The 18,016-nt window shown below is 43.9% G+C and overlaps 1 protein-coding gene across 1 annotated transcript in view; it reads left to right on the top strand.

Annotated features, from left to right (window-relative positions):
* The window catches only part of LOC109908416 (eyes absent homolog 3-like), a 32,468-nt gene that overhangs the window by 6,662 nt on the left and 7,790 nt on the right, over window positions 1-18,016 (top strand). The window contains exons 3-16 of the mRNA XM_031794953.1: window positions 1,729-1,778; window positions 4,962-5,056; window positions 6,148-6,217; window positions 7,218-7,414; window positions 8,382-8,569; window positions 9,583-9,925; window positions 10,844-11,013; window positions 11,213-11,296; window positions 12,675-12,764; window positions 13,234-13,292; window positions 14,103-14,254; window positions 16,731-16,845; window positions 17,151-17,272; window positions 17,790-17,890. Coding sequence (XP_031650813.1) covers window positions 1,729-1,778; window positions 4,962-5,056; window positions 6,148-6,217; window positions 7,218-7,414; window positions 8,382-8,569; window positions 9,583-9,925; window positions 10,844-11,013; window positions 11,213-11,296; window positions 12,675-12,764; window positions 13,234-13,292; window positions 14,103-14,254; window positions 16,731-16,845; window positions 17,151-17,272; window positions 17,790-17,890 — 1,836 coding nt within the window. The remainder of the gene's footprint in view (window positions 1-1,728; window positions 1,779-4,961; window positions 5,057-6,147; window positions 6,218-7,217; window positions 7,415-8,381; window positions 8,570-9,582; window positions 9,926-10,843; window positions 11,014-11,212; window positions 11,297-12,674; window positions 12,765-13,233; window positions 13,293-14,102; window positions 14,255-16,730; window positions 16,846-17,150; window positions 17,273-17,789; window positions 17,891-18,016) is intronic.

Here is an 18,016-nt window from a genome sequence, read left to right as displayed (position 1 = left end):
CACTAATGTTTACACCAGTGGCGGTTGGTGACGTTTTAAGATGCGGGAGGATGCAATTATTTTGTTATTTTTTTGATGAGCATGACCTTATCTATTACAGCGTATTGGATGACTGTTATTTATATTCCATTCACCCAGTTCAATGTAACAGCGATAGGTTTAGATTACTGCATGATACTCTAATTATCCCTATACCCATCATGAGGATGCTACAACCTAGCGTATGAATGAGAGTTTGCAACGTAGGTGCACACAGATTGACAGAAATTATAGTGTAATCAAGGTGATAGACAGTGACACATTCATTACCGCCTTGCACACTCTTGCCTGCATATAACTGATCTAGGGTGTAATCATTAGTCCAACAGTTGCAAAATTAGTTTCTACCGGACATATTCAGGTATGTTTATCCCCGTTTCATTTGCTTCAGTTTAAGAATAGTTTTTCAACAGAATAGGCGGAATGACTACATCCCTGATCACACGCAATCACAGTTCACTTTATTGTTTATATTTTTAAAATGTAACCTTTATTTAAACTTGGCAAGTCAGTTAAGAACAAATTCTTATTTACAATGACGACCTACACCTGCCAAACCCGGACGACGCTGGGCCCAATTGTGCGCCGCCTTAGGGTACTCTCAATCACGGCCGGTTATGATACAGCCTGTGATACAACTTTCATAGCAGCCACATTAATTTTGCTCGTTGTGTAATTCCTTCTCGCAGCTACACACTCTCCTCCTCTCACCTTTTCCCTTCGCTTGTGGACTTCAGTGCACAACACATTAGCTGTGTGTGACCAGGCGAAAACCAACTTTCCAAGGCATACCTTTATATCATAACCACTAACCGCTACACACAGCTTACATCGTTATCACCACATCAACTAACGTCATAGTCAACATAGCTACTAGAACTAACGCGTTATTAAATTAAAATTCTGTTTGTCTTTGATGATCTTGACCCACCTAAACGCACCATTTCTCCATGTTTTCACAAATCCTTGTAAAACCCTAGTTAATTTTTTGCTTTGACAGTAATTTCTGAAATGTATTGTTTATTTAATGTGGTTAGTGATTGATTCATTGTCACGTAGAGAAAAAATAAATATATGTATATATGGTGAAAATGTCACTTGAAAATACTATAAAGAAGCATGACACATCTAATATGGTCTTTGAACAGAAACACAATACAACTAATAGTAAGATAAAGATCAGATAAAGAGCTGGTTTTACTCTCTTTTATTTGTGGCGTTTGCGGTGGGAAATTGAGCTGGTCGAGCACCACATGTCAACTCAGTTACCCATAGACCGGCTAGAAATGTTTTTACTATTAACATTTTTGTTGTTGTAAAGCATGCATTCAATTGCCCCTCCCTGATGGACACAACAAGCTTCTATTTCCCCCTATCACAAGGGGCTTAATGGATGATTTAAGATGAAGTCGTCAACCCTGTTACGGTCTTCTGTGTTTATTTAGCACTTAATAGGCAGTTATTATAGTATTTCAACAACAAAAATGTATTTAACCTCTTGGAATGGGAAAACATTTTTTATTAAGTTGAATGTGCTCTTTGACAGAATATTAAAATGAGGTGAAATAAAAATTCACTAAATTGACTGCTCAAAAGGCACCTAATTGGTGGAATGATACTTGTAAGTGTTTGGAGACTAAAAGAAGAGCTGATGTCATTGATGTAAACCTATGTGTTGGACTTTTACAGACCAAGAAGGCCAGACATGAGCTGGACGTTGGACTGAACCAAGAGCCAAGGTCAGTTTTTAATTGTTTATTTTCTAACATTCAATGTTTTTTTTTTAAATGGAAAGTCACTCAGAATGAATAAGATGCATGACCAAAGGAGGAGATGTTTGACAGGGTCAGTCAGCTTTGTCACTCACACACTAGAATATTCTTGAGTGATAGTTTTTTTTCTCGTATTGTGGCTGTTAGTGGTCTTTCAAAGATTCTCCCGTTGAGGGCTAGACCGATAAGTGCGGATTGTTGAATAGTTTGATGGTCCGTTTAGATTGGACTCTCAGTACCACAGGTAATGCTGACCAGAGTATGTGAGCGGTACTGGAGCGCAGCGAGACCAATTTGACTGGAGTGCAGAGTGAAATATCCAAAGGCTGGAGCATCAGCCTTCTCGCCTGCTCCAGTAGCGCTCACCTCACGAGCTCAGGGCATGCCCGGCCCAGCATGCATCTGTAGTCTACTTGTGTGCTGCTATAGCCCCTTGCTTTAGCTACAGTCTTGGAGTTCGCTAAATATTTTCATCAAGAAATTGATAAAACACACAGGTGCTAAAACAAGGTGACTTACAAAGATGAGAACCAAGAGAAGGAGTGCAGTGATGTATTATCCACAACTAAAGAATCATTGTGGCATCTGAAAAGACACATATCCCCAAAGCATGATGGTGTACTTACTACGTGCACATGCTAAAAGAAAGGAATTCAGTTTGTAGATAATTATGTCATTGTAGCAAAGTATTTATAAACAAAAAAATCAGATCTCAGAATTTTTGTTTTACTATCTATATACAATAGGCCATAATTAATTTTGGCCCAATAGGCCTGGCATATTCCAACTTTTAAAGTGCTTTCTGTTATAATAGGATTATTTTGCGTGAAAACCTCTGCATTTCTGCCCAGCCTGGCAAGAGTGGCCAAAAGTGTGTTGAGCATCCCCAGTGACTGCTAGCGCGGAGGACATTCTCCACTGCTGTCTTGACTCCAGGCACAATCGCATGAGCCTGAAGCCACAGACTGGACAAACTCGTGTTTCTAGACATTTAATTCAAAGGCACTGTAGACTGAGCCAAATAAGATGGGTTTTTTTCCCATGTAATTTGTATTTAATTCAGCCTACACTACCAGTCAAAAGTTTGGACACCGACTCATTCATGGGTTTTTCTTTATTTGTACTATTTTATACATTGTAGAATAATAATGAAGACATCAAAACTATGAAATAACACATATGGAATCATGTAGTAACCAACAAAGTGTTTAACAAATCATAATATACTTTTCCTTCACTCTGCGATCCAACTCATCCCAAACCATCTCAATGGTCTTGAAGGAGTTCCCACATATGCTGAGCACTTGTTGGCTGCTTTTCCTTCACCCTGTGGTCCAGCTCATCCCAAACCATCTCAGTTGGGTTAAGGTCAGGTGATTGTGGAGGCCAGGTCATCTAATGCAGCACTCCATCCCTGTCCTTGGTCAAATAGCCCTTACACAGCCTGGAGGTGTGTGTTGGGTCATTGTCCTGTTGAAAAACAATTTATATTCCCACTAAGATGGGATGGTGTATCGCTGCAGAATGCTGTGGTATCCATGCTGGTTAAAAGTGTGCTTTGAATTGTAAATAAATCACTGACCGTGTCACCAGCAAAGCACCATCACACCTCCTCCTCCATGCTTCACGGTGGGGACCACACATGCAGCGATCATCCGTTCACCTACTCTGCATTTCTCAAAGACACGGCGGTTGGAACCAAAAATCTCTAATTTGGACTCATCCAATCAAAGGACATATTTTTTGGTTTCTTTGCAGCAATTCAACCACGAAGGCCTGATTCATGCAGTCTCAGTTGATGTTGAGATGTGTCTGTTACTTTTATTTGGGCTGCAATTTCCGAGGCTGGTAACTGTAATGAACTTATCCTCTGCAGCAGAGTTAACTCTGGGTTTTCCTTTCCTGTGGTGGTCCTCATGAGAGCCAGTTTCATCATAGCGCTTGATGGTTTTTGCGACTGCACTTAAAGAAACTTTCAGAGTACCCACATTTTTCTGCATTGACTTTTTCTTCATGTCTTAAAGTAATGATGGACTGTTGTTTGTCTTTGCTTATTTTATCTGTTCTTGCCATAAATATGGACTTAGCCCTATTTGGTAAAAGACCATCTTCTCTGTACCAGCCCTAACTTTTCACAACACAAATGATTGGCTCAAATGCATTAAGAAGGAAAGAAATTTGACAAATGAACTTTTAACAAGGCACACCTGTTAATTGATATGCATTCCAGGTGACTACCTCTTGAAGCTGGTTGAGAGAATGCCAGGAGTGTGCAAAGCTGTCATCAAGGCAAAGTGTGGCTACTTTGAAGAATCTCAAATATAAAATATATTTTTTATTTGTTTAACACTTTTTTTGGTTACTACATGATTCCATATGTGTTATTTCATTGTTTTGATGTCTTCACTATTATTCTACAATGTAGAACAAAGTCAAAAATAAAGAAAAACTCTGAAAAGCGTAGGTGTCCAAACTTATATAAACTAAAATTAAATGTTTTAAGTGCTGAGAGCTTTATGTCCCTACCAGCCTATTGTGTTGCACTCACAAATGCTTCACAATGTATTACTTTGTAGGCTATTGCCATGAAATTACAGCCTAAATAATACAGTGTAGTTCCTTCTTAGTCTCCCTGTCTGTTTGTCTCCTGACCTATTTACAGTGTTTATAGGCTACCTATTTTAAAATGGTGAGCTTCTTACATTCACCTTTTTCATGTTTATTCAAATAATTTTCATTCAAATCATATGGTTTGTTTTCAATACGAAATGGTAGGTCCAAGTAGTCACAATAATAGATGGATTGTTGGTTAAATAGTGATTTTTATAATGAATGGAGTGAATTTGGAGCGTCAGTTTTTATTTATTTATTTTATATTTTTCCCTGTTGACCTTCTTAGTCTCCCTGTCTGTCTCCTGACCTATTTAGATATTTTTAAAAGTGAGCTTCTTACAGTTTAATTTTTTTTTTGATTGTGAGCTTCTTACAGTTTCTATTTATTTATTTATTTGTATTTTTTCCCCTGTTGACTTTTTTTTAGCGGAGCAGTTGAAAAGGACGCTCATATATTCTGGTGCTGACTGTGCTGTGGGTAGGAAATAGGCTGTGATATTTGGTACATGGATGTCGATGTGTGTTTTTTTTTTTTAGGGGACTACGTGATGACCAGATCCCTCCTACTCTCTTCGGCTCAGGAGATCAGGACAATTCATACTCTACGTTGTCTAATGCCCAGCTTGATGGAGGTGAGTGGCTTCTAAGAGAAGATGTCTATCTATTGGGGTGTGAAGATCAGATGGAATCATACTGTCTGTTGAATAGACAACATCTGGTGGTTCATTGGTACAGATGGTTGACTGTTGGTTCAGTCTGGTTCAGACAGAGGAGTGAGGCCTTGGGCTTGTGACGAGTTCATAACTCTCTCTCACACACACACACACACAAACACACACACAGGTACGAGCAACACACCCTACACACAAACACACACCGGTACGAGCAACACACCCTACACACAAACACACACACCGGTACGAGCAACACACCCTACACACACACACACCGGTATGAGCAACACACCCTACACACACACACACCGGTATGAGCAACACACCCTACACACACACACACACACCGGTATGAGCAACACACCCTACACACACACACACCGGTATGAGCAACACACCCTACACACACACACACACACCGGTATGAGCAACACACCCTACACACACACACTGGTACGAGCAACACACCCTACACACACACACACACCGGTACGAGCAACACACACTACACACACCAGTACGAGCAACACACCCTACACACGTACGAACACCACACCCTACACACACACACACACACACCGGTACGAGCAACACACCCTACACACACACACACACACCGGTACGAGCAACACACACTACACACACCAGTACGAGCAACACACCCTACACACGTACGAACACCACACCCTACACACACACACCGGTACGAGCAACACACCCTACACACACACACACACACCGGTACGAGCAACACACACTACACACACCAGTACGAGCAACACACCCTACACACGTACGAACACCACACCCTACACACACACACACACACACACACACACACACACACACACACCGGTACGAGCAACACACACACACACACACACACACACACACCGGTACGAGCAACACACCCTACACACACACACACATCGATACGAGCAACACACTCCTTGGGTCTACACTCCCTTTTCATTTGTCATAATGAGAGCATGTTTTGTAAAAAAAAACATTCAATTAAGCTTAGCTACTGTTGTTCTTTTTTTCCCCAGCGGTGGCCAGCAGAGCGCTCACCACAACAACAGCCTCTGAATATAACTCCCACATCTACCAAGGAAGCAGGTAAATATCCTCTGTTGTGATTGGTTATTCAGTGTTTCCTGGTCCTGCGGAGCCAAATGGGTGCACAAGTTTTGTAATATCACTAACACGCCTGAAAATCTAAGGCGTGATGATGAGTTGTTTTGTTGAATCAAGTGTGATAGTGCTAAGACAAAAAACAAAATGTGCCCCCCTTTAGGTCCCCGGGACCAGGATTGGGAAACACCTTGTATGTTGGGACTTGCATGCCTGTTCAATTAAAACTTTATTGTTCCCGCAGGGAAATGCATGGTGCAGCCAGATGTAATCGGTGTTATGATGATTCTAGTTCTACTGTATAAATGCTAATGTAGGACTGTATCTGTGGAAAGTCTGTAGAGACCTTTTTATTGAGCATAGCTGTTCAGGACCCATGTTGCCCTACCAAGCAAAAAAGCAGTAACTGTTCATAGCGTGGAACTGAGAAATTTATTTACCTTGGTTTTCACAGTAACTTTATACAGTTACTGCTAACATGACCCCCATTTTCTCCAGAACACAATAGATGCAGGATACTTGTCCACATGATTAAGCATGTATTTAATGTAGCAAAATAATGACATTGAACTTTTTTTTTTTTTTTTGACCAAATTAGCAGTTATTGCCTTTTTGCTTGGTAGGGTAGCATATGTATCAAGTGTTTCAGAGTGAGGTTTGCTGATCTAGAATCAGGTCCAACCTGCGTAATGATATGATTCCATGTGATCAACAAGGCAAAACTGATCTTAAATCAGGGCTCCTAATTTGAGACTCTTGATAAATGCGGGCCTAGTTCTCCGTTGCATGCTATTAGGTAGAACTTTATTGCAAAATTCTGATAACTTTCCCAAAATGTCCAAGTTCCCCCCCCCCAAAAAAAATCCCGGTTGGAAGATTCAGGAAGGAATAAGCAGGAGAAATAACTAAAATATTTGGGGAAGGTTCCAGAATTTTGCAACCTTACTACAGTATGTCTGTGCATCTCTCCTCGTCTATCCCACAGACCAACAGTCACATCCTACACCACCAGCCAGGGTGCCTTTCCTCCTCTGGCCCAGGCTACAGTCTACACTGCCTTCCCTCAGGCAGGACAGACCCAGGCTACAGTCTACACTGCCTTCCCCCAAGCAGGACAGACCCAGGCTACAGTCTACACTGCCTTCCCCCAAGCAGGACAGACCTACGGCCTCCCACCATTTGGTCAGTCCCTCCGCTGCTCTAAGTCTTCTAATATAGTGTAAAGCAGGAATGGGCAATGGGGGGGCCCCCCCTTTTCGTTTTTATAGGCCTGCCCCCCCTTTTCGTTTTTATAGGCCTGCAGATTTAGGAGCAGAGTCGGGGGTTAGAATAGTAGAATAGACATGGTGCAATATGGAAACATGGTTGTGCATCTTATGTTCGTCACTGACACACTCAATTAGCCCATGTCAGCTAAAACATTTTTGACTGCTAAGTTAGTCTAGCGAGTTAGTCGCTCTCACTCAGATATCGTATTTAAAAACTGTAAACATTTCTCTCCACCTTTTTATAGTAAAATGTGTAGAATTGCAGAAAATTCGTTATAAAATCGCAAAATCTTCTCTCCGCCCCATGGCAAAATGTGTAGAATTGCAGGAGATGAACCCTAAAATGTATATTCATTTTCTCCCTGCTGTCAAGGGGGGAGGCTGCTAAAATGTGTTGCTCACAGTTCAAATTGTGCCGCCCCCCCCCCAATCAAAGATGCTAGACTCTTGTTGCATTTTCACCACTAATGGTTAAGGTTGGGATTGGAGAAGCTGATCCTAGATCTGTACCTTGGGGAAACTGATCCTAGATCTGTACCTAGGGGAAGCTGATCCTAGTTCTGTACCTAGGGGAAACTGATCCTAGATCTGTACCTAGGGGGAGCTGATCCTAGATCTGTACCTAGGGGGAGCTGATCCTAGATCTGTACCTAGGGGGAGCTGATCCTAGATCTGTACCTAGGGGGAGCTGATCCTAGATCTGTACCTAGGGGGAGCTGATCCTAGATCTGTACCTAGGGGGAGCTGATCCTAGATCTACGTCTTGCAACAAATACGTTTCAACTTTTTGACTGAAAAGTATTTATTTCTAACTTGTTTCCTTCTCTACATCTCTCTTCTTCTTTCCCGTTCTACCTCCTTTCGCTCGCTCCCTCCCTCAGGTGCTATGTGGCCAGGTATTAAGTCAGAGACTGGGCTGCCTGATGCAGCACCCTCTGTTGGCCAGCCTGGGTTCCTCAGCTTCAGGTCAGCATATACCTCAACCCAGCCAGACCCAGGCCATGTGCACTGCTCATACCCCAGCCAAGGCAAGCAATCTATCTCACTCAGTGCTGGAAAAGACTTATCGGTGCCAGCACATTCCTGATCGGTCCCATAGTGTGAACCAGGCAGTTTACTGGACACAACTATCAGGGGGCTAGAATTTAAACAGATGTGTTCTTGTACTTTTCACTACTGATGCTACTGCGAACCCTTGAGGGAAGGATCTTGAATAGTCAGTGTTGATTCCAGTCTTTTTGTTGTTGTTTTTGTTCTCCAGTGTTTTGACGTGTCTGTGTTTTGACGTGTCTCTCTATACAGAGCCTTCCCGTGCTGTGCGTGGTGACGTCACTATGCTGTTACGTGTCTAAGGGAGCAGCGTTGCCTAAGGGAGCAGCGGTGTCTAGTCTAGTGGAGCGGGCCTAATCTAGTGGAGCGGGCCTAATCTAGTGGAGCGGGCCTAATCTAGTGGAGCGGGCCTAATCTAGTGGAGCGGGTCTAATCTAGTGGAGCGGACATAATCTAGTGGAGCGGACCTAATCTAGTGGAGCGGGCCTAATCTAGTGGAGCGGGCCTAATCTAGTGGAGCGGGCCTAATCTAGTGGAGCGGGCCTGCGTCACAAATGGCACCCTGTTCCCTACATAGTGCACTACTTTTGACCAGAGCCCTGTAGTAGCCCCCCCCCCACCGCCACCCTCTTTTGCCCTCAGAACAGCATCAATTCGTCAGGGCATGGACTCTACAAGGTGTTGAAAGCGTTCCACAGGGATGCTGGCCCATTTTGACTCCAATGCTTCCCACAGTTGTGTCAAGTTGGCTTGATGTCCTTTGGGTGGTGCACCATTCTTGATACACACAGGAAACTGTTGAGGGTGATAAACTCAGCAGCGTTGCAGTTCTTGACACAAACTGGTGCGCCTGGCACATACTATCATACCCCGTTCAAAGGCACTTAAATCTTGTCTTGCCCAATCACCCTCTGAATGGCACACATACACAATCCATGTCTCAAGGCTTAAAAATCATCCTACATCTCCTCCCCTTCATCTACATGGATTGAAGTGGATTTAACAAGTGACATAAATAAGGGATCATAGCTTTCACCTGGTCAGTCTGTCATGGAAAGAGCAGGTGTTCTTGATATTTTGTCCACTCCGTGTAGAGGGAATTGTGGAAAAGGGATCTCATTTGGGATGCACCCTTGTTGTTTCACACTGATCTTCATGTCTCGTCTCTGTGTGTTTGTCCTGCTGCAGGAGTTCAGCAGCTATAACATCAACTCTCTGGGCCAGACCCAGTTCCCTCAGTACTACGCCCCGCCCCTTAGCTACCTCCCTGCCGGGCTGCCCAATGGCGAAGAGAATGGATCCAGTATGGGTGTGGCCGGGTATCCAGCTATAAAGACAGAGGGCAGTGCCTTGGCTGGACTGCCCAGCACTACAGGTACTTCAGCCGTTCCTCATAACAATAGCTACTAGTTACCGTTGGTACCAGTCACCATAGCTACTAGTTACCGTTGGTACCAGTTACCATAGCTGCTAGTTACCGTTGGTACCAGTTACCATAGCTACTAGTTACCGTTGGTACCAGTTACCATAGCTACTAGTTACCGTTGGTACCAGTTACCATAGCTACTAGTTACCGTTGGTACCAGTTACCATAGCTACTAGTTACCGTTGGTACCAGTTACCATAGCTACTAGTTACCGGTGGTACCTGTTACCATAGCTACTAGTTGCCGGTGGTACCCGTTACCATAGCTACTGGTTACCGGTGGTACCAGTTACCATAGCTACTGGTTACTGGTGGTACCAGTTAGCATAGCTACTGTACCAGTTACCATAGCTACTAGTTACCGTTGGTACCAATTACCATAGCTACTACTTACTGTTGGTACCAGTTAGCATAGCTACTGGTTACTGTTGGTACCAGTTAGCATAGCTACTGGTTACCGTTGGTATCAATTACCATAGCTACTTGATACCTGTGGTACCAGTTACCATAGCTACTAGCTACCCATGGTACCATTTACCATAGCTACTCGTTACCTGTGGTACTAGTATCGTCTTACCTTAGGACCATCCAGGTACTTCTGATACCTCCCGTTATAGGATTCACTCTGTCTTACTGTATGAATGCCAGTTCCATATTCATTGCATGTGTACATATACCTGGATGGATAGCACTGTGGGATCAAGTAGGAAGTTAAAATAGTTTTAGATTCTCTACATTGCCTTGATTATGGGCTTGTTAGGCCATATATAGCCTGTGTTCAACTTTCAGAAATATGGAGAGTTTAACATCTTTATGTGTGCAGTTTTTCAACTGTCAGTCTTCAACATGTCTGTGCCCTCTACCTCAGATACATGCCCACGTGAGAACCTCCCGACCGGCGTAGCCCTGCCTACAGGTGTGGCCCTCCCCACGGGGGCCCTGGACCAGGACGAGGCGGGGAGGAGGAACCCTGCTGGGAAGGCCAAGGGGAAGGCCAAGAAATCAGACAGCAACCAGCCTACTGACGCTGACCTGGAGGTAACGATAAGGCCCACATGAACACAGATATACACCATTCCTTCATACTCCGGTGATTCTCTTTAGGTCTCCGCTCTACTAAAATGTGTTCTTGTTTAATATATTCATGTTATTTTATAAGATCCTGGAATCATGAAAATGTTTTTCTGATTAATGCCTTAGTTACTGACCCCATTTGTCGTCTTCCCCTCTCTTTCAGCGAATCTTTCTGTGGGATCTGGATGAAACGATCATAATTTTCCACTCTCTGCTCACTGGGTCCTTCTCTCAGAAGTTTGGCAAGGTATATCCAAATCATCTGTGTCATATTTTGAGCCATCGTGTTATTCAAGGCAGTACAGTGCATTCGGAAGGTATTCTGACCTTTTCCACATTTTGTTACGTTACAGCCTTAATGTAAAATGGATTCAATAGTTGTTTTTTTCCCCTCATCAATCGACACACAAAAACTGAAATATCAGATTTACGTAAGTATTTTTACTCCTTTACTCCTGCACCTTCTTGGGTATGACGCCACAAGCTTGGCACACCTGTATTTGGGGAGTTTCTCCCATTCTTCTCTGCAGATCCTCTCAAGCTCTGTCAGGTTGGATGGGGAGCTTTGCTGCACAGCAACATTCAGGTCTCTCCAGAGATGTTCGATCGGGTTCATGTCCGGGCTCTGGCTGTGCCACTCAAGGACATTCAGAGACTTGTCCCGAAGACACTCCTGCATTGCCTTGGCTGTGTGCTTAGAGTCGTTGTCCTGTTGGAAGGTGAACCTTCACTCCAGTCTGAGGTCCTGTGCTCTCTGGAGCAGGTTTTCATCAAGGATCTCTCTGTACTTTGCTCCGTTCATCTTACCCTCAATCCTGACTAGTCTCCTAGTCCCTGCCACTGAAAAACATCCCCACAGCATGATGCTGCCACCACAATGCTTCACCTTAGGGATGGTGCCAGGTTTTCTCCCAACGTGATGCTTGGCATTCAGGCCATAGAGTTGAATCTTGGTTTCATCAGACCAGAAAATCTTGATTCTCATGGTCTGAGAGTCCTTTTGTTTCCTTTTGGCAAACTCCATGTGGGCTGTGATGTGCCTTTTACTGAGGAGTGGCTTCCGTCTGGCCACTCTACCATAAAGACCTGATTGGTGGAGTGCTGCAGAGATGGTTATCCTTCTGGAAGGTTCTCCCATCTCCACCGGGGAACTCTGGGGCTCGGTTAGAGTGGCCATCAGGTTCTTGGTCACCTCCCTGACCAAGGCCCTTCTCCCCCGATTGCTCAGTTTGGACCGGCTACCAGCTCTAGGAAGAGTCTTGCTGGTTCCAAACTTCTTCAATTTAAGAATAATGGAGGCCATTGTGTTCTTGGGGACCTTCAATGCTGCAGAAATGTTTTTTTGTTACCCTTCTCCCAAATCTAAAAACCCGTTTCCGCTTTGTCATTGATGAGGGACATTTTTTAGAATAAGTCTGTAAACGTAACAAAATGTGGAACAAGTCAATAGGTCTGAATAATTCCCGAAAGGCTTAAGATTAATTTGTAGTTTAAATATGATCAGATGGCTTTCCTTCTTGCTAACCTTTGTCCCTCCTCTGTATTTGGGGGATGATTAATAGAGATACATTAATCTATTGATGGGTGATCCGATTTCTATTCATATAAATGTTGGGGTTGTGTAGGACTCCGACACTGTGCTGAACCTGGGCCTTCAGATGGAGGAGCTGATCTTTGACCTGGCAGACACACACCTCTTCTTCAATGACCTGGAGGTAGCTACCTGCAGTGATAGTCTTCTCTGACGACTCACTGTCTGTCTCGAAGAGCTTAACAGTCAGAAGAGGCTAGGCATGTGGCAGCTAGCAACTTTATGTGTTGAATTAAGTTCTAACGCTGTTGCAGTTAGCTGTCGTTGGTGTGAGCTAGTGATAGTGTCACAGAATTGTATTTTTTATTTATTTTCCCTTTATTTAACTAGGCAAGTCAGTTAAGAACAAATTCTTATTTTCAATGACGGCCTAGGAACAGTGGGTTAACTGCCTGTTCAGGGGCAGAACGACAGATTTGTACCTTGTCAGCTCGGGGATTAGAACTTGCAACCTTTCGGTTACTAGTCCAACACTCTAACCACTAGGCTACCCTGCCGCCCCTGACAGAATGTTGGATTGAATGGGGACGATTTTCGACTAAATGGTTGACACCCCCCCCCCCCCCCCCACACTTTTCCTTTTCTCTTCTTAGGAGTGTGATCAGGTTCATGTTGAAGACGTAGCCTCTGATGACAACGGACAGGATCTGAGGTGTGTCTGTGACGCTACTGTCAACAACCAAGACGTTCAGATACCCTCCTTTGTTCGGAGGTCACATACAAACCTCTCTGTATGATGATGATGATGATGATGATGATGATAGTCCAATGTAATAATGCTTTTATGTCCACCAACAGAGTCCCTACTTTCCTAACTAGCAACATACAAAACATCTTATCTCTCCTAACTAGCCACATACAAAACATCTATCTCTCCTAACTAGCCACATACAAAACATCTATCTCTCCTAACTAGCCACATACAAAACATCTATCTCTCCTAACTAGCCACATACAAAACATCTTATCTCTCCTAACTAGCAACATACAAAACATCTATCTCTCCTAACTAGCCACATACAAAACATCTATCTCTCCTAACTAGCAACATACAAAACATCTATCTCTCCTAACTAGCCACATACAAAACATCTATCTCTCCTAACTAGCCACATACAAAACATCTATCTCTCCTAACTAGCCACATACAAAACATCTATCTCTCCTAACTAGCAACATACAAAACATCTATCTCTCCTAACTAGCCACATACAAAACATCTATCTCTCCTAACTAGCCACATATAAAATATCTATCTCTCCTAACTAGCAACATACAAAACATCTATCTCTCCTAATTAGCAACATACAAAACATCTATCTCTCCTAACTAGCAACATACAAAACATCTATCTCTCCTAACTAGCAACATATAAAATATCTATCTCTCCTAACTAGCAACATATAAAATATCTATCTCTCCTAACTAGCCACATCTCTCTCTCTCTCATTCCTCCTATCAGCGCCTACAACTTCCTAGCGGATGGCTTCCACAACCCCAGTGGTGTAGGCGCCGCCACAGGAGTCCAGGGCGGGGTGGAGTGGATGAGGAAACTGGCCTTCCGTTATCGTCGCCTGAAGGAGATCTACAACGGATACAAAGGGAACGTGGGAGGTGAGATCCGTGTCAACTCTGTATTTGTGTTCAACTTCTAAATAATCACCTGACTGGGACTTGCTGGGAAAACCCTTATGGCATGATGTACACAGTCCTCACGAGTTACATTTTAAATAGTTGCTACAATATTTATCTATTTTGTGACTATTTGAGATGTTAGTTAGCAAATTATGTGTTCAAATAAAATAAAAACATGTGCCTCTGTGTGCTTTCGTCTGTTACCATATTTCCTGGAAGAGTATTCATGTTCATTGAAGGAATAACATACTTGTATTAGTTGCTTACTGGAATCTAGAATCTATCCAGACATTTATCTAGTAATCTATCAAATCCTGATTTTTTAAAAATTTTTATTTAACCCGGTAAATTGACTGAATACTCATTTACAGCAACGACCTGGGGAATAGTTACAGGGGAGAGGAGGGGGGATGAAAGAGGCTATTGGAAGCTGGGGATGATTAGCTGGCCATGATGGTTTTAAAGGCCAGATTGGGAATTTAGCCAGGACACCAGGGGTTAACACCCACTACTCTTACGATAAGTATCATGGGATCTTTAGTGACCACAGAGAGTCAGGACAACTGTTTAATGTCCAATCCGAAAGACGGCAACCTACACAGGACAATGTCCCCAATCATTGCCCTGGGGCATTGGGATTTATATATGTCGCCCGTCAACACCACTTCCAGAAGCGTCTGGTTTCCCATCCAGATGTGGTAAAAACAATTATAAACGGAGTGTTTCGGGCCCTGAATTCTGATTGGCTGAAAGGGTATTGTTCTAATTATGTTGGTAACCAGTTTATAAATATAATAAGGCACCTCTGGGGTTTGTGGTATATGGCCAAAAGTATGTGGACACCTGCTCATCGAACATCTCATTCTAAAATCATGGGCATTTAATATGGAGTTGGTCCCCCCCCTTTGCTGCTATAACAGCCTCCACTCTTCTGGGAAGGCTTTCCACTAGATGTTGGAACGTTTCTGCGAGGACTGGCTTCCATTCAGCCACAAGAGCATTCGTGAGGTTGGGCACTGATGTTGGGCGATTAGGCCTGGCTCGCAGTCGGCGTTCCAATTCATCCCAAAGGTGTTCGATGGGGTTGAGGTCAGGGCTCTGTGCAGGCCAGTCAAGTTCTTCCACAACGATCTCAACAAGCCATTTCTATATGGACCATGCTGTGTGCAAGGCGGCATTGTCATGCTGAAATAGGAAAGGGCCTTCCCACAAAGTTGGAAGCACAGAATTGTTCAAGAATGTTGTAGCATTTAAAATTTTGAATTTTACCTTTATTTAACTAGGCAAGTCAGTTAAGAACAAATTCTTATTTTCAATGACGGCCTAGGAACATTAGGATTCCCCCTTTACAGGAACTAAGGGGCCTAGCCCAAACCATTAAAAACAGGCCCAGACCATTATTCCTCCTCCACCAAACTTTATAGCTGGCACTATGCATTCGAGCAGGTGTTCTGAACCCAGATTTGTCCGTCGAACTGCCAGATGGTGAAGCGTGATTCATCACTCCAGAGAACGTGTTTCCACTGCTCCAGAGTCCAATGGCAGCAAGCTTTACACCACTCTAGCCAACGCTTGGCATTGCGTATGGTTATTTTAGGATTGTGTGCGGCTGGAAACCCATTTCATGAAGCTCCAGACAAACAGTTCTTGTGCTGACATTGCTTCCAGATGCAGTTTGGAACTATGTAGTGAGTGTTGCAACCGAGGACAGACTATTTTTACGCCCTTCAGCGCTCGGCGATCCCGTTCTTGTGAACTTGTGGCCTACCACTTTGGGACTGAGCTCTTGTTGCTCCTAAATGTTTCCACTTCACAATAACAGCACTTACAGTTGACCGGTGCAGCTCTAGCAGGGAAGACATTTGACAAACTGACTTGTTGGAAAGGTGGCATCCTATGACGGTGCCATATTGAAAATCACTGAGCTCTTCATAAGGCCATTTTACTGCCAATGCTTGTCTATTGAGATTGCATGGCCGTGTGCTCGATTTTATACACCTGTCAGCAAAGGGTGTGGCTGAAATAGAAGAATCCACTCATTTGAAGGGGTGTCCACATACTTTTGTAAATATAGTGTACTATGGCTAAGGGCTGTATCCAGGCACTTCGCGTCGTGCTCACCTCTCTCCTACAGGCCTGTTGTGGTAGAAACGCCTCTAACCTCTCTCCTACAGGCCTGTTGTGGTAGAAACGCCTCTAACCTCTCTCCTCCAGGCATGCTGTGGTAGAAACGCCTCTAACCTCTCTCCTACAGGCCTGTTGTGGTAGAAACGCCTCTAACCTCTCTCCTACAGGCCTGTTGTGGTAGAAACGCCTCTAACCTTCACTCCTACAGGCCTGTTGTGGTAGAAACGCCTCTAACCTCTCTCCTCCAGGCCTGTTGTGGTAGAAACGCCTCTAACCTCTCTCCTCCAGGCCTGCTGTGGTAGAAACGCCTCTAACCTCTCTCCTCCAGGCCTGCTGAGTCCCATGAAGAGGGAGCTGCTCCTCCGGCTCCAGTCTGAGATGGAGAATATGACGGACGCCTGGCTCAGCACAGCACTCAAATCCTTGCTGCTTATCCAGTCCAGGTCAGCACAGTGAGTTTGACATTTAGAGAGTTTATTCTCATCTTCCAGTTTTTTTTTTACTTGATATTTTTTATTTAGGTCAGACTGTATATAGTTATTTTTTTTGTGTGTCCTTCCTCTTCTCTCGCGTGTGTTTGTGTGTCCTTCCTCTTCTCTCGCGTGTGTTTGTGTGTCCTTCCTCTTCTCTTGCGTGTCCGTGTGTGTGTCCTTCCTCTTCTATCGCGTGTCCGTGTGTGTGTCCTTCCTCTTCTCTCACGTGTGTGTGTCCTTCCTCTTCTCTCACGTGTCCGTGTGTGTGTCCACAGGGGTAAGTGTATGAATGTCCTGGTGACGACCACCCAGCTGGTGCCTGCTCTGGCCAAAGTGTTGCTCTATGGTCTTGGGGATGTCTTCCTCATAGAGAACATCTACAGCGCTACCAAGATAGGTAAACAGAGCACACACACACACACACACAGCACACACACAGCACACACATGGAGCACACACAAACAGAGCACACACACACACACAGAGCAAACACAGCACACACACAACACACACAGCACACACACACACAGCACACACACACAGCACACACAGAGCAAACACAGCACACACAGCACACACACACACACAGCACACACACACTGACCTTAACAGATGTTTAACTTAGCTGTTGGGTTTAAATGGATACTTTGCCAAAATCACAATGTGGCCCTTTATCTACTAGCTATGCTAGCAGATACCATAGGCCTCTAGACATTGTGCTAACACTAGTTAGCATTGGCTTGCGAAACTACCTCTAAAATGTCATCCAAAAGTTAATCTGACTCTGGAGAAGTCTATACAGGGCCCCGTTGCCAAAAATTCCCAGGTATACCTTAGAAATATTTGTATTTGATCCCAAATTGGATGAACTATATTAACTCCAGTTGCTCTTCCTGTGGTCTTTCCTTCCGTAGGGAAAGAGGGCTGCTTTGAGCGCATCGTCTCTCGTTTTGGGAAGAATGTGACCTATGTGGTTATTGGAGACGGCCGTGATGAGGAATTCGCGGCAAAACAGGTATGCTTAGTGCCTTAGGGAATCGCTTTTAGGACTGCATATTCTTAGGGGTACGATCAAAGCATGTTGGCAACTTATTAAAACGGAACAAACAGCTAGGAATATTTTATTCTTTGTTGCATACAG

The sequence above is a fragment of the Oncorhynchus kisutch genome, linkage group LG17, assembly GCF_002021735.2.
Source record: "Oncorhynchus kisutch isolate 150728-3 linkage group LG17, Okis_V2, whole genome shotgun sequence".
In the NCBI taxonomy this organism is placed as follows: Eukaryota; Metazoa; Chordata; class Actinopteri; order Salmoniformes; family Salmonidae; genus Oncorhynchus; species Oncorhynchus kisutch.
Note: the sequence above shows the minus strand (reverse complement) of the source record. Positions and strands in the feature narration are given on the sequence as shown.